General features: G+C 52.9%; 6 protein-coding genes across 6 annotated transcripts; 3 read left to right on the forward strand and 3 right to left on the reverse strand.

Moving 5' to 3' along the window:
* The first annotated feature begins 2,674 nt into the window (after positions 1-2,674).
* Positions 2,675-4,070, forward strand: BDV17DRAFT_94350 (Rab family GTPase). Its single transcript, XM_073765383.1, has 4 exons — positions 2,675-2,769; positions 2,903-3,125; positions 3,240-3,303; positions 3,382-4,070. The coding sequence occupies exons 2-4, from the start codon at positions 3,042-3,044 to the stop codon at positions 4,008-4,010; spliced, it is 777 nt and encodes a 258-aa protein (XP_073615196.1). The 5' UTR covers positions 2,675-2,769; positions 2,903-3,041; the 3' UTR covers positions 4,011-4,070.
* Positions 4,071-4,376: 306 nt separating this feature from the next.
* On the forward strand, positions 4,377-5,811 carry BDV17DRAFT_263999 (40S ribosomal protein eS7). The gene is made up of 3 exons (XM_073757969.1): positions 4,377-4,637; positions 4,891-4,973; positions 5,095-5,811. The coding sequence occupies exons 1-3, from the start codon at positions 4,482-4,484 to the stop codon at positions 5,459-5,461; spliced, it is 606 nt and encodes a 201-aa protein (XP_073615197.1). The 5' UTR covers positions 4,377-4,481; the 3' UTR covers positions 5,462-5,811.
* Positions 5,812-5,828: 17 nt separating this feature from the next.
* On the reverse strand, positions 5,829-7,896 carry BDV17DRAFT_298554 (putative dynactin Arp1 p62 subunit RO2; the record flags this gene model as incomplete). Its single annotated transcript, XM_073763713.1, has 2 exons — positions 7,478-7,896; positions 5,829-7,419 (listed from the first exon to the last, which is right to left on the reverse strand). The coding sequence occupies exons 1-2, from the start codon at positions 7,825-7,827 to the stop codon at positions 5,829-5,831; spliced, it is 1,941 nt and encodes a 646-aa protein (XP_073615198.1). The 5' UTR covers positions 7,828-7,896.
* A 117-nt stretch (positions 7,897-8,013) lies between these two features.
* Positions 8,014-9,288, forward strand: BDV17DRAFT_298558 (uncharacterized protein; the record flags this gene model as incomplete). The annotated part of the gene is made up of 2 exons (XM_073763714.1): positions 8,014-8,312; positions 8,383-9,288. Exons 1-2 carry the CDS (start codon positions 8,097-8,099, stop codon positions 9,286-9,288), a joined length of 1,122 nt encoding a protein of 373 aa, XP_073615199.1. The 5' UTR covers positions 8,014-8,096.
* On the reverse strand, positions 9,249-10,239 carry BDV17DRAFT_264005 (actin-related protein 2/3 complex subunit 5 family protein). The gene is made up of 2 exons (XM_073757970.1): positions 9,688-10,239; positions 9,249-9,592 (listed from the first exon to the last, which is right to left on the reverse strand). The coding sequence occupies exons 1-2, from the start codon at positions 10,044-10,046 to the stop codon at positions 9,370-9,372; spliced, it is 582 nt and encodes a 193-aa protein (XP_073615200.1). The 5' UTR covers positions 10,047-10,239; the 3' UTR covers positions 9,249-9,369.
* Positions 10,240-10,768: 529 nt separating this feature from the next.
* pmcB (putative calcium-translocating P-type ATPase(PMCA-type)) lies at positions 10,769-14,486 on the reverse strand (the record flags this gene model as incomplete). Its single annotated transcript, XM_073762164.1, has 3 exons — positions 10,769-13,040; positions 13,091-13,521; positions 13,572-14,486. 3 exons carry the CDS (start codon positions 14,484-14,486, stop codon positions 10,769-10,771), a joined length of 3,618 nt encoding a protein of 1,205 aa, XP_073615201.1.
* Positions 14,487-15,701: the final 1,215 nt, after the last annotated feature.

The raw sequence follows: 15,701 nt of genomic DNA on the forward strand, positions 1-15,701 counted from the left end.
GAATCCTCCGTCTCTCCAGTCAAGCTTCTTCCTCGCCGGACCAGACGGACCTCTTCCGCGGCACTTTCTCCCTTCCATCCTCCTTGCTGCGTTAGCCTGATCGTGTCCCTCGAATACTCTATTTCAACCTGCGAAACAGCCACTCTTGTCTTGTTTTTTGCATTATCTACGAGCAACCGCCATTTTTCGCGAGATCGTAACAAATCAGAACGCTCCGAAATTTAGACGGACTGGTCCTCTGATTGCCTGCGCTGCAACATCCCTCGCGATTCTTTGTCCAGTTCCCGGTACTTTGGCGTCGCATTCCTGCCCTACCTGCTCGTCCTGCTTCGTCACTGCGTCACCCTGCCTTAGATTGGCGTTGTGGACTGCTTAAAGGATCGGATCTCACCTGCAGCTGGGACATTTGCCTGGAATCTTGATACCTTACCAGTCACTCCGTTGTCCAACATCGACTAGACCACCCACAGCCACCGGCTGAATTGCGCTTTCTGGAATATTATTAAAGCTGAGTGAGATCGATTTTGTCACTATTTAAAGCGTGAGTCATTCCCCGTGTCTACTCCGGTTCCTTAAACCCCCTGCGATTTCTCCCCTGATTACATCCCCGTCAATTGCAAACCCACCTAGTCTGACCATGACTGTGCGCGCAGACCTCAACATGATCCTCCGAGACCTTTCAGCTTGCAACATGGGACGCGGCGCCTACGACACGACGGGGGTGAAGAAGCCCGGCGCTCCTCCACCACCGCCGAAATAAACGCTCGAGCTTCCGAAGCATGTGCCAACCACATGATATCGTGATTCTGTTTTCTTTTTGTGTGGAAAAGTCGCTTGTGGTTTCGTTCAAATGGCGCCTTGGCTCCTGGAGTTTGACGTGTCTGTTTATGAAGTCGATCTTTATTGTAAGTGGCCCTCGCCGCTGCCGCCGCTGTACATCTGTTTCATCGCTAACCTGGCCTTGCAGTTCCCTGTAACACTACCTCGTCTATCATCGGACGCTATTCGTTTCGGACTTCATAGATTCCTTTAATACCGCCATTCTCCAAGTGGAGCTTTACGTTCTCATCCTCTTCTCGATCGACACGACCGTGCCTTTTTGTTTTCTCTTCGACCGATCTACTACTTACTACTACTACTACTACTACTACTACTACTACTACCACCACATTTAATACTTTAACCGCCACGAACACAGTTGAGGCCATGATCAGCTTGACACCAAAAGTGCTGCGATGCTTTCTGGGATTTTGATTTTGTGACATTTGGGGTTTCCTTGTTTCTTTTGTACTGGCGTTCTGGGATAGACAGGAACTGGGTTTGAATATTCTGGGATGCAATGGGTTGATACCAAGACAGAGATTAGATTTGTGTGGCCTCGCGGCCGATTTTTATTTTCCTTTTCATTTTTTCGTTTTAGCTCTTGTTTGTGCTTTTTTGCTTTTTGCCCGATATTAGATTCCCTTTGTTAGCAAGAGTGGTACTTTTGTCGCGCTTTCTGTACACTATCCTGAGATTCCTGAGAATGAAAGCCTGAGGTGTTGGCAAGCGTCTTTCTTGGTCCCCATTATCTAACAAATAACCTTTGACCAACAAGCCATTAGCATTCAAGACCCCTCGACACCGCCTGTCGATGACATCGCTTGGTCTTGATTGTTAGTCCGGGATTTTACAGAACACAGGTTCCTTTCATTCGCCCGAAACCCGTTGAATCAAGCTAACAGTGGCTTAGTAGCAGACCCTGGTCGAGAATCCCCTCGTTCTTGCGAGCAGCGAGAGCCTGTGCCTGTGCTTCATTCTTTTTTGGGCAGCTATCGGGGCTGCAGAGTGTGAAGCCGGTGCGAGGCTGCGCATGTAACCTCTAGTCCTATTTTAAAGGTTGCTCCTTCGTCCCCTCTGGCACGTCATTCCTCCGACTGCGTGTCCGCGCACGTTGACATGTACAACCATTCGCTCTATGCCGCCTCGATCCTAGATATTGGGTCCCTGTACTGGGTCCTAGGTCCTACACATAGGGCAGCGCAGTGAGCGCACACACAATAATCGTGACTTGTACCCAAAGGCTTGCTTTAGTGCAGACCAGATGGACCCAATCAAAGTGGACTTCGTTGGGTGTCAATCGTCGATGCTTTCCATTGGCGGTGGTCTGTGTCGATGCTGGAGTGGTTCAAGATTAGAGTGAAGGTCCAAAGCTTTGTTTCTTTGAGTTGTTCGGACCGTTCATCAAAAAGCTCAGTCTGCGCTGCATCTGCGCTCTGACAGTCCCCGTGCTGTGCGATAATGCTGCGTTGGGGTAGATCCGGCCCAGTACCTCACTGAGTCTGTACTTTACGCAGATCAGACAGTGGTTGCTGCCTTCGCGGAAGTGACGGAGACCAACAATAGATATATCGCCCTGCAAGCAAACAAACGAGCCGAGCGCCTGTAAATCAGGTACCATTCATTATCTAAGTATGTCCACGGTTCCTTGTTGTTTGACGCCGGAGAACCCGCAAGAACTGCTGGATCCGAGAGTCAAACTCCCGTGACTTCCCGTGACTACCACCTGAGCTAGACTACATCAGGATTAGCGCCATAAGCTGCCCACGTCTCCGCCCTCTACGACGGTTGCGACTGGTGCCGATGTAATCGCATCGACCGACTCTCTGACGAAGCCTGTCTTGAGGATCAACTAATTCTGCGAGCTATCCAGCGGCCCTACTGGGTTGAAGGCATCTAGAACCAGCAAGCCTAAGGCTGCCCGTCCACCGCTTTTTTCTCCTGCTCCAGGTGTGTTTCTGTGTCCTGCGTTCCTCTATTTGTCTGCTGCCTGTCAAACAACCCCTGCTTCAACCCGAACAAAGGCCGGCCGGCCCTTGCGTGGATCTGACCTTTTCTGACTTATTTTCTTTTTTACGTTTAGGCTACTCAGATTGCTTTGTGCCTTGTCGCGCGTCCTGCGAGTTGAAATCATCCGTCGACCTTGATAAACTGGCTGTTGCTGCCGGGCTCCATCCGTCTGCAAGACGACCTGATCACCATATCCGTTGGGCTCTCTAGCCATGTCTGAGTCAACGCCCACGAATGCTCCTAAGCCGAGCAGTAGCGTCAAACTGGTACTTCTGGGAGAGGCCGCTGTGGGAAAGGTACGTTTCGCACTGTCCGTCCTGGCGTGGTATCTGCGCTCGGCATTCGTGGCCCTCGTTGTACATGGGTAACCAAAGGCGACTGAGCTAATTTGAACGATTTGACGTGAATAGTCCTCGTTGGTGCTGCGCTTCGTCAACAATGACTTTCAAGAGAACAAGGAGCCCACGATTGGAGGTAAGCGACCGAAGGCAAGACATTTATGACGATTGCCACTTTTGCTACATATAGTTTCAATGAAGCTGACCATCTCAGCTGCCTTCCTGACTCAGAAATGCTCGCTTCCGACCCGCACAATCAAGTTTGAGATCTGGGATACCGCCGGCCAGGAGCGCTTCGCCTCGCTCGCCCCGATGTACTACCGTAACGCCCAGGCGGCGCTGGTCGTCTACGATGTGACCAAGCCCTCCTCCCTGACAAAGGCCAAGCACTGGGTGGCGGAGCTCCAGCGACAAGCCAGCCCCGGCATCGTGATTGCTCTGGTAGGCAACAAGCTTGATCTGACAAATGGCGGCGGCGAGACACAAGCCGAGGCCGAACCCGAGACAAATGCGGAGGGCGAAGACGCAGGCGGGAATCAAGAAGACCAGGAGGACAACACACCTGGGGATGCCCGCAAGGTGTCGACACGAGAGGCCAGCACGTACGCGGAGGAAGAGAGTCTCTTGTTCTTCGAGACTAGTGCAAAGACAGGGTTGAACGTAGTGGACGTCTTCACTGCGATCGCCAATGCCATTCCAGAGAGCAGTCTGAAGAGCGGACGAGGTGCTGGCGCAGGCACCGGGCAGACCACTCTAGGCGGTGGCGGCCGGTCGACCGACGACTCGCGAGTGAACTTGGGGGATCGCGGCGCTGCCACGGCCAAGGAGGGGTGCGCTTGTTAATATTTATATTAATTTGTTTTCGACAGATACCGTCAGTTCGCCAGGCTTCCCGTGTTTCTGTTCCAGAGTGACTTTCTGTTTTCCGCCGGCGTCTGACTTTGCTTTTGACTTTCTGCTGCCTCAGCGATCCGCTACTAGTAGCATGTATTGATAATGAGTACATAGACGCTCGTTCGTACATTGATTATTTCTCTCTACTAAAAACTAAGGTGGCTGTTGTAGTAGTTGTAGATAATTGATAGAGGGCGCCAGTGATCACATGACCCCAGCGGCACTAACCCGTTTAGTCATCAGACCCCAGCTAAGCGAGTCCCGAGCCTCCGATCCCACAGCCAAACTCCGCCTGCACTCAGGAAAGCGAATTTACTTTAGTTCTCCGTCGACCAACCCGCCAGCAACCACATCCCAAAGGGCAAGCAGCCGCACAGTCAGATTCCTCGTCTGCACTACCACCACCCCTTTGCTTGCAATATGGCTGCCATCAACAAGATCGCCCCCAACTCGCCGAGCAGGGCGAACCCCTCCGAGCTGGAGACCGCGATCGCGGGTGCTCTGTTCGACTTGGAGAGCAACACATCTGATCTCAAGGCTACCCTGCGGCCTCTGCAGTTCACTTCTGCTCGTGAGGTAAGGAATTCGGATTTCGTTTGGATGTGTTATTGGATATTGGATTTGAGTTTTGGGTGCGAATTGGATTGGATTTAGGAAGATGGGATATTGGGGAGAAAATATATTGGAAATGTCGATTGGTATTCGTCAATTGACTGGGATGGCAATTAGAATGGGAATTTTGTGCTCAGCGTGGCATTGAGATATCCAATTTGGCTTTTTCTACAATTTTGAGTTTGGCATCGGTCTCTAACATCATTTCGCAATATAGGTCGAGGTCGGCCACGGCAAGAAGGCTGTCATTGTCTTCGTCCCCGTCCCTCTCCTCCAGGGCTTCCACAAGATCCAGCAGCGGTACGCTACCCTCAATTCCTCAAGTACAACCATACACAACCCAACCGCCTGAATATGAACACCCCACACTACACTCAACAACAATAATGACCCAAAGAACCACGCTAATAACAAACCACAGCCTGACCCGCGAACTCGAGAAGAAGTTCTCCGACCGCCACGTCATCTTCATCGCTCAGCGCCGCATCCTCCCCCGCCCCAAGCGCAGCGTCAACTCCCGCACCAACCAGAAGCAGAAGCGCCCCCGCAGCCGCACCCTCACGGCCGTTCACGACGCCATCCTCGGCGACGTCGTCTACCCCGTTGAGATTGTCGGCAAGCGCACCCGCACCAAGGAGGACGGCTCCAAGACGCTCAAGGTCATCCTTGACGAGAAGGAGCGTGGTGGTGTTGACCACCGCCTTGACGCCTACGGCGAGGTCTACCGTCGTTTGACAGGTCGTTCGGTCGTTTTTGAGTTTCCTCAGGGTGGTGCTTCTGAGTTCTAAGCGTCTCGTCTCGTCTCGATCTAATGCATGGGATGGATGACGGGTAGGGAGTTCTAAAGGAGCGTGCGTGGGATAGATAGACTCGTCCCTGTTCTGCTTCTCTTGCCTCCTTACGCTCGAGGGAAGATGATGGATGGGAAGGAATGGAATGTGATGTGATAATTACACATGATCTGTTTTGGCCCGGGCTGTTCTTTTGTTCGGCGTGGTTGAAAGATAAAAAATTACCCAATTTCAGTTCACTCTTCCTTCGGATACAGTAGACTGGGTAGACTGGGCCAGGTTTGGTCGTAGATGGGTAAAACTCAAAACTAGGTAGGGTATATCAAATTCAACGACAGAGACTATTTTCTATCCAATTATCCATCTAGTGAACAATCCTCCCCACCCCGAAAACCATCCAATACGCCAACTCCCTCTTGACACCACCACCGGCCCCTCCCAAACCCGCACCACCAAGCGCGTCCTTCCCCTCGTCGCCCTCCATCGGACTATCCGTGTCCCACTCCATGCGCACAAAGACCGGGATCTCGAGGACGTCTTCGTCCGGCTGAATCTGCTGTGACGGGTCGGCGCCCTGCCCGCTCCAGTCGAGTTGGCCGGATAGTCCGAGGTTCCCTCCGGGGGTGCTGTCGCTGCCGCTATCGCTGCCACCGTTGTCATCGTCAGAGTCCGTGTCGTTGTTACCGCCGCCGGGTGAGGTAGATGGTTTTGATGAGAGTTTGCCGCCGCCTGGTAGAGACCCGGGTACAACCTCTAGCACGACAGTCGTCCAGTTCCGGCCTTTCTCCCAGACTTTACCTGCTTCAGCGACCCGTTCGTAAGGCGATGCGGAGACCGGCTCGAGCGCCTCGCTCCAGGCGTCTTTGTTCGCGCCGATGTCGAACTGCGGACATAGGATTGTGACCTTTGACGCGACGCGGCCTGGAGTGACGGAGGGCGTGGCAAGGGTAATCCTAATCGGATCGAACATGTGGTTCTTCAGGGTGAGTAGGAGCTGGACGGGTTTCTGCGGCGTGAGGGCATTGAGATTCGGTATTGACTGCGGTTGAGATGATGAGGAGGGAGGGAGAACAAGAGGTCGGAGTGTAGGGTGGGGGATGTAGCTAAGGGCAATGAGTCGAATCCGGTAGCGGACGGACTGAGGCTTGAACTCGGGTTTGACAAGAATGTGCTTGCATGATTTGCATCGTTTTGAGCGTTTCGTGCGCAGCAGCGTAGGTAACGGCAGGAGGTTTTCGACGAAGCGCGCGGATGGGGATTGGGATGCGCGTTGCTCCAGCGAGGCCGTGCCGTCCCAGCCGCAGTCGTCCGAGGCGAGGCGGCGGATGATGGCTGTTTCGAAGTCACGGTTGGGTATGGAGAGGCCTTCGCTTGGTGTTAGCGCCTCCCGCATGACGGGTGGTCTGGCTCGGGACTTTCTGTTGGTGTTGCCGTAGAGCGATGAGAGGCGGGATTGGGTGTAGATTGACATGATGCGTTGAAGGGTATTCGGGGAGGAGAATTGTCCCGCAAAATCGCCTGGGTCGACGCCCGTTGTTGTTGTAGCGGCGATTTGATCCTTGTAGAAGGCCTTGAGGGCGGCGAAGCGGGCATCGCGGGTGCGCGGGGGGTTGGCGTTTGTAGCTTGTTCTTCGCTAGGTCCACTCGCCGACGCCGGCGGGAGTTGTTCGTCAATAGATGAGTACATGGATAAAGGGGACTTGAGGTCACTGAATGCTCTTGACCCCCTTGTGCGTGAAGCCGCCGTGGAAGCCGCATCGGTTGTTAATTTGGTCAACTGAGCGCGGATGCTGGTCGGCTTGTCGAACTTGATCCCAATGTCCAGCGTCGTCCACATGCAGTAACTGCAGGACAGCACCCAAAACCCTCCATGCTCTCCCGAAGACTCGCCTTCCAGCGCCGTGACAGCCAGGGGCGCCGTGCAGCTCGGACAGTTGAAGCAATTCCGCCCGCATCTAACAGTCAGTTAGCTTTAACCCCGCATATAACACAAGAACCAGATTCCAAACGCACCGATTCCCTTCATGTCTAACCAGACTGCTCGGCGTCTCGAACAAACAACTCGGACAATACCAGCATAGTATCTCCTCCGTGATGCAGCGCGAGCACTTAATCTGGTGGCAGTCTTCGCAGTAGAGGAGCTGCTCCGGCGGATACAGCGAGAAGTTTGACCGCGGGGCTCGCGGGTCAAAAGTCTGCTCGTCCTCCTCATCGTCTATTGGGGCCTCTGGGCGCGATTTCTCAGGACTGGCTTTCTGGGGCGATTCTCGCGATCTTCGTTTTCTGGATGGGTCGGGCACGGGGGTGTTTGCACACGGGCAGGAGATGAACGTGTATGGGAATGGGCACGCCATGCTATTCATTTAGATATGCCCTGTACCAAATTGGAAGAGAGGGAGGTCTTACCCGCCTGGCCCAATTGCGGGTTGAAGCTCGTCGTTTGTTGACAATTGACGTGGAGGCGGCGCTGCTTGCGGGAAGAAGCAGCTCCTTTATCGCCGATCATAGAATTTCCTTTCTCCGACGTCACAACTCCTACTTCACCAATGGCCAACTGACCACCAAGCCTGGGGACAGGTATCTCTAACTTTCTAAAGCTTCCTGAATACCGCAAAATATATCTTTTATCAAAATGTCGTCCCTCCGACACCTCCGCCCGGTCCTCCGCACCTCATGGGTCCCGAAACGCACCTATGCCAGCCAAACCCCCGGCAACCCGGTCCTTGAAATCTTCAACCGCAAGACAAAACACCTCCAGAAGGAACGCGCAGCGCGCAATCTCGAAGAGAGCCGGAACGTTGACTACCTCAAGGATGAGGTAGCCATGCGGCTCTGCGAACGTCTTCTTGTATGCCTTTCATCCTACCGATCTATGTCTATACCAGGAAACCTTGATCGATTGACTAACAGAATAAAAGGACATAAAACGGACTTTCCCTAACGTCCTCGACCTCGGCGCAAACAGCTGCAATATCGCGCGCGCACTAACGACACCAATCCCTAATCTCGACGCTTCCCAAACACAATCAGACGCCGACGCCGGCTCATCAACAACGATAACGCTGGAAGGCGCCACAGTCTCAGAAGGCGGGAACACGACGACCCTTGCAGACCGAATAGGAAATCTCACTTGCATCGATACCTCGCCGGCCCTCCTGCACCGCGACGCAGACCTCCCTTTCAACAAACTCTTCCCGATAACGCGCAAAGTCGTTCCGGATCTTGAGTCCCTCCCTTATGAACCCGAGACATTCGATGCCGTTCTCTCGTCCTTGTCAATCCACTGGATAAACGATCTGCCTAGTTTATTGGCGCAGGTGAATTCGGTACTCAAGCCTGATTGTCCGTTTATCGCGACGATGTTCGGCGGTGATACGCTCTTTGAGCTTCGGACGAGTCTGCAGCTTGCGGATTTGGAGAGACGCGGCGGTGTCTCGCCTCATGTCTCGCCGCTGGCGGATGTGCGTGACGTGGGCGGGTTGCTTACGAAGGCTGGGTTCAAGATGCTTACGGTTGATGTGGAGGATATTGTGGTTGAGTATCCGGATACCTTTGCGCTGATGGGTGATTTGCAGGCCATGGGGGAGAACAGTGCGATTGTGCAGCGGGAACCGGGGCCCATCTCGCGCGATGTGCTGCTAGCGAATGAGGCGATCTATAGGCAGTTGCATATGGAGGAGGGGAGCCGTGGGATCCCGGCGACGTTTAGGCTTATCTATATGATTGGGTGGAAGGAGGGGGAGGGACAGAGGCAGCCGCTGGCGAGGGGGAGCGGGGAGATGAATCTGACGGATATTTTGGGCGGTGGTGATTTCAGGCCGTGATCTATCCCTATCCTAGCTTCTGTACAATATCACGAAGGAAAACAATAGACAACGAAACAACGAAAAAGTATATCAAGTACACTACACAGTCCGTCGATCTGTCATAACACGCACAATCGACCCGGTCCCCGTCAACTCAACCAGCTTCTCATGCCAGTTCAGAAGCACACTCATCTGCTGTCCACCGCCACCCTCACCCAGATTCCTCGCCTGGATCTGCGAAAACCCCGTGCTCTGCGGCGACACCGACTTCCGCGGGCTCTGCGCACCGCTACTCGGTCCTCCCGCAGCCATCCCCCTGTACCTGTAGCAGTAGAACAGCATTAGCAATCATTCATCTCAAACAGACCAAAACACCCAGAACCATCCCAAAGAAAATTAAATGGAGAAAAGACATACAAATACTTCATCAAACAATCCCCCCTCTCAACCCCCCCGTTCCCCTCCAACGCAGCAGCCAAAACCCTTCCCATATCCGCCTGCCTAATCCCCTGCAGAACATCAATAACCGTAGCAAGGTGGACCTGTTTCGCAGCCTCATCGCCAGCCAGGGGGGCCGTATCAAGGACGTGGATCAGCGCCGCAGCGGGGTCGCCCGAGCGCAGGAGCTGGCGCACCTGCGTCGCTGTGTTTGCGGCGGCGGAGGAGTTCGCGGGGGGTGGGAGCGTCGCGGGGAGGAGGGACTCGATTGGGAAGTTTTGGGGACTGTCGGGGTCCAGGGTGTCGATGTTTATGGTGCGGTAGTTTAGGGTGGACATTTTGGTGGTGGGGGAAATTGGGTTTGAGGTATGATGAGCTCGGATTGGAGCTTTTTGGTCCCCAGGAGATCCGGTTTGTGTTGTGGTGAGGGATTGGAATGAGAGTTGGTGTCGCGGTGTTGCGGTGTTGTGGTGGAGTTGGAGGGTGAGGAGGGAAAGGAAGTTGGGTCGTCATCAACCTAGAGAGGCTCAGTTACCCACGCGGGGAAGGCAGCCGGATTGACAGCAGGCGAGTATTAGAACAATCCTCAATGGCCTAACAACAATTGAATCAAAACTTAGAAGCAGGATCATTTACAAAGTCAATATGCGAATTTATTTAGTAGCTGAGCTCAATGAATCGACCGGTTCATACAGCTTCCATGTTATTGATGCCTTGTCGCCTGAGGTAAGGTAACCCTTAGTCCTCCGTATACTACAGTCTAGGTAGGGGATTCAAGTCTCCGTATCCAAATGAGTGTTATGAACATATCTACCTAAACTATGAGAGTGCACAACGTATTGGTATATGTAAGAAAACAAATAAAGTAATGTCGCATCGCTATGCAAAATGCTGAAAGCCGCCCGGTGTATGTGGTATCCATGTATGTCTGTATGTCGAAAACACCTTGCCTTCCAAACAAGAACGCCGAAATTGCAATTAGAGTACAAATACATTGCAATGCAGTGCAAGAGCCCAATAATAAAGGAACGGAGCGAAACGCCTGTCTGGCAAAGCATCATCAAGCAGTCGTAACGGTAAGTTGAGGGACAGAGCGCTGCTCCACATCGGGAACGCGCTGCTCAGAGAGATCATTCAGGGATTTGGCATCGTCGTCAGCGTCAGCCTTCTTGCTCTGACGCTTGCGCATCACCCGCTTGATTGGCCTTCCGATCGCGGCGATGCCACGGCCGAGGGGCTTCATGACGGACCCGACAGCAACTGACACGGCGTTGATGACGATACCAACAGGCTTGTCAGGGATACAGCGGAGGATAATGGCCCAGGGGAGACTGCCGAATGCGCAGGCAATACAGATACCCCACTGCGTGGCAGTGATCTCGCGGACGTTGAAGGCCTCGCCACCGACATAAATGATCATGACTTGGCCGCCGACCATGATGCAGTTGATGCCGATGAACCAGTAGTTGCGGTGCATGCCTTCGATGATGTTGAGTTTGTTGTCGAGACGACGGTTGTTGAACTCGTTGAAGATCTGCATCCACACGAAGGTGTTGAAGACGATGGTGTCGAGCTGGCGGTGGCGAGTGTCGGGGTCTGCATCGAGGTAGTCGTTGAGGATGCTGTTGCCGGCAAAGTAAAGCATGAATGTAATGCCAAGTTGGTAGATGGCTTGGCCGAGGATCATCTTCCACATGGTCGTAGTGAAGAGGGAAGCGCTCTTGGGCACAGGCTTGCGGTCGAGAATTTTGTCTGTTGGTGCATCTGTAGCGAGGGCAAGAGCCGCGAAGGTGTCCATGATCAGGTTCACCCAGAGAAGCTGGACAGCGCTGAGGACACTTTCGTTGTTGGAGTTGTAGAGCGAGGAGACGAATGTGAGAACGACGGCGGTGATGTTGACGGTGATCTGGAACTGGAGGAACTTGGCGACGGCGTCGTTGACTGCACGACCCCAGGCAATTGCGGTCACAATTGACTTGAAGTTGTCGTCAAGCAGAATGATGGAACTAGCCTCCTTTGCGACCTCAGTACCAGCTATACCCATGGAGAAACCCACATCAGCTGTCTTCAAGGCGGGTCCGTCATTGGTGCCATCACCCGTAACAGCCACGGTCTCACCGAGCTTCTTCAGGCGAGCGACCAGAATACGCTTATCCTCGGGAGAGGAGCGTGCGAGAACCTGAAGGTTAGGGATGACCTTGTCCATGTCTTCCTCGGAAAGCTGGCGGAACTTCGGGCCTTCCATGACAATGCCGTTTTTGGTCTTGATACCACAGGACTCAGCAATAGCAGTAGCAGTGTTGATGTTGTCACCTGTGACCATCTTGACCTGGACACCGGCAATATGACACCGCTGAATAGCAGCCGGCACTTCAGGACGAAGGGGGTCCTGAATACCCATCACTCCTAGCCATGTCATGTCGCGGAAAATGCTAGCAAAGTCGGCGGATTCCGGGTCATCCTGGACACGGGGGGCATCAACTGGAGGCCAAGCGGGAGCAGAAAAATCTTTGTAGACCAACCCAATAGTACGAAGAGACTTGGTGGCGTATGAGTCGATTGTTTGAAGAACCTGCTTCTTGTCGTCGGCGGTCGCAGTATCGATGCCCAGCCTGTCCGAGTCGGTGTTAACTCTCGTCGAGCATTTCTCAATCATCATCTCAGCAGCACCCTTGACGAGAAGGCGGTATTGCCCATCGGAAACCTTGTAGACCACACCCATGCACTTCCGAGCAGAGTCAAAGGGAATAAGTTGGACAGTAGTCGCGGAGGCACGTTCAGTGGTGACATCCATTCCGAGGTAGTCGCGAGCCAGTTGCAGCAGTGCCACTTCTGTCTTGCTTCCGATGAAATCCTTGACTCCCTCTTTTTCTTCCTCGAAGGCGGTAGAATTGAGAGCAATGCTCTTGATAAGAAGGTCGCGAGCATCCTGGGGGCATGACTTGAAGAGTTCCGAAGCAGACATGGAAGTAGACTCTTCGCCATGAGACTGGCTGAAACATTTCGAACCGAGAGTGCCGGCGACAACAGTCATCTTGTTTTGTGTCAATGTGCCTGTCTTGTCGGAACAGATCACGGTAGCATTTCCCATAGTTTCGCACGCCCGTAGGACACGAACGAGGTTGTTCTCTTTGACCATTCGTGTTGTTGCGAAAGCGAGAGCCAATGTCACGGCCAGCGGAAGGCCCTCTGGAATCGCAACAACGATAACGGTCACGGCCACAATCAGAATGTCCACAAACTCTTTTCCTTTAATAGCTGCATTACCGGGGTTACTACCAAGGTTTGCAAGGAATCGGATGAGAAGGGCGAAGAAGAGAATGATAGCAGCACTGGAAATGGTTAGCAGATGATCATACATACGATGCTTTGAGAACCTTACCTTGATCCGAGCCACCCAATCCAGTTCGCGAGACGTCCAAGCTTGACCTGCAGAGGAGTAGGATCGTTCGACTCTTGCAGAGACATCAGAATCCGGCCATAGCTAGAGTACTTTCCGACACTTGTCACGAGATACGACCCAACGCCCTCTAAAACATTGCTGCCAGAGATCATAAAGGGGTCGAGCTTTTTCGTGGCTGTACCATCCGCAATTTGTCGCGACACTTCGAAGCCATCGGTCTTCTTCATCTGGTCGGATTCACCAGTAGCGGAGGATTCGTCGCATTTGATTCCGTGTCCGGAGATGAGGATACCGTCGGCAGGAACTGAGTCACCGGGTTCAACTTGGAGGATGTCGCCGACGGTGATGTCGAAGATCGACATCATGACCACTTTTCCAGATCGAATGGCTTTTACCTCACGATCGTTGTTCTGTATTTGTTAGACAAAAGAACATTTGGAAGAATAAGTTGGACTCTTACCCTCTTGTTCAGCTTCGCAAACTGCCGCTCCTTCTGCCAGTCATTCAACGCCGTCACAAGAGTGACAATAGCGATGGCCACGACGATAGCAACACCTTCAATCCAGTCCACCCCATGTCCCTCATCAACAGTTTGATATATGCCCAGAGAAAGCGAGATAATCGCAGCGATAGTCAACAAGATGATAATCTTATCATTGTATGCCAACCACAGCAACTTCAGGAACCCAGTTGTCTTTCTCGCAGGCAGTCGATTCTGGCTGAATACACGTATCCGGTCGTAAAACTGTGTATCTGAGCCCACTGAGCTACTGGGGGCTTCGGAATAATGAAATGATGCCGTCTCAGGGTCATGCACAAGCTTTCCCTCCAGTCTCGTCTCATCGCTGGATAAACCTGATTTGAGATCTGTTCGAAGAGCTTTTCCCAAACCGACAATTCCTCCCAATGCATGGTAAGCAGCTAGAGATTTGGGGTTCAGCATCTTATTTAGCTGGCCAGGCGAGTATGGAAATCTGTTGTCTTGCACTTCGAAGTCTTGGACATTCTGAGGATCCGGGTTGAGAGCTTCCGAAAGAGGGACATCGTCAATATCTGACAGATTGTTGACAGTTTCGCTTTTGGCGGGCTCTGTCCTGGACGGTGCTTCTGAGTTGGCGATTGTGTCTGTAGTAGAGAGTGCAGAGACCGTGGAATCGGCACGAGTGCGAAGAGTGTCGCCGTCAAGGGAATGCGATGTTCGTGGCGGGTCATGGCTGACCGTTAACAGGTCTGCAGATGGAGTAAGGGTCCTGGGGACCGTTCGCCCGGGTGACGATGGCATGCTGTGGTCGTCTGTGTGGATTTCGATTTGGGGAGTTGGTTGTAGTTGTGATGAGCCCGTAGACGGGTCAAGGTGATTATTAGGGTTCGCCATGAGCGAAGAGCAGTATGCCTCTTGATGAAAATAGTCTTGATAACGGTGTTAAATATGCCATCCAAAAAAAGTAGAGTAAACGAGTTTGGCGGATATTGGGGTTCATGTTATATGAAGGGGGTGGGGGGCGAAGGAAGGCTGTGCAAGACGAGAGTGTAACGAGGCAGAGATCACTCTTACCTGCGAGTGAATTTCTTTTCCTGAATAATTTCATTGGCCCTCCCAGGATTTACCGTAATTGATAGTCTACCTTGGCAGGGTCTGGAAGTCCCAACTGCTCTGCTTTCCTCCTGAGTTCGTATTGATGTCCGCATATAGCTTCTCCTTTTATCTCGGCCGTGTCTACAAAAACAAAGCATGGCCGGCAACCCTCGATCTTTCTGAAACAGCTTAAGGGGTCAACCGAAAGCCCTTTGTCCGAGTCTCCAAGCGCTGGCTAGATTAAACCCCCAATAATTGAGCCCGACGGCGATGGGAAGAGGGTCCTACTGCGAGGTGCATACATCTGCACTCACTCGTATTTCGCGCTTTAGGTGGGTAGAGCAAGGGATGGACGTCCAGGCGCCTAGCGATACCCGTGTTCGAGCGAATCATGACGATTCTGCAGGCAGGGAAGCCTAGATCGCGTGTTTGAATTGACGCCAAGGGTGGTTGGACGATTGGCCACTGGCTGCGCCTCGCTATCCAGCTTTCCACTGAGTTGCAGCTTCGCATTATGCCACCTTGCGCTCGTGATTGGCACTAGGCCATGAGCGGCGAAAGAACGTTCGTCGCAGTGCCAGATGACGTTGGTCCTCTCTCTTCATCTCCGCGACCTCGTTGGATCTTGATGGAGCCACATTGCGACTGTGGCGCATAATCGCCTTCACCTCAGGGGCAAGATATGCACCGCCACATCCGTGTGGCTGGTGCACTCTGTTGAGCCCCCAGCAACCCACACAGCTACCTAGCAGTTATCAACTTCACTTGCAGTTACTACCTGTCGGCCACATCTATATGAGGCGATTGATGAAAATGAGCCTTTCACATGGCCAGACCGCCAGCGCTTGCCCGCCTTGCTCCGTTGACTTGACCGACACTTGTGACCCTGAATGAGGCTGAGCACGGTGAGCCAGACCTCGCAGAGGCGAAACTGAACAAGGTTGATTTTCGTTAAACATGGGAGGCTGTCGGAGAAATGGAGACCTCGTTTCCATATGCGAAAGCATCATCGGT

This window comes from Aspergillus undulatus (assembly GCF_047715775.1).
Source record: "Aspergillus undulatus strain CBS 261.88 unplaced genomic scaffold BDV17scaffold_26, whole genome shotgun sequence".
Taxonomy (NCBI): Eukaryota; Fungi; Ascomycota; class Eurotiomycetes; order Eurotiales; family Aspergillaceae; genus Aspergillus; species Aspergillus undulatus.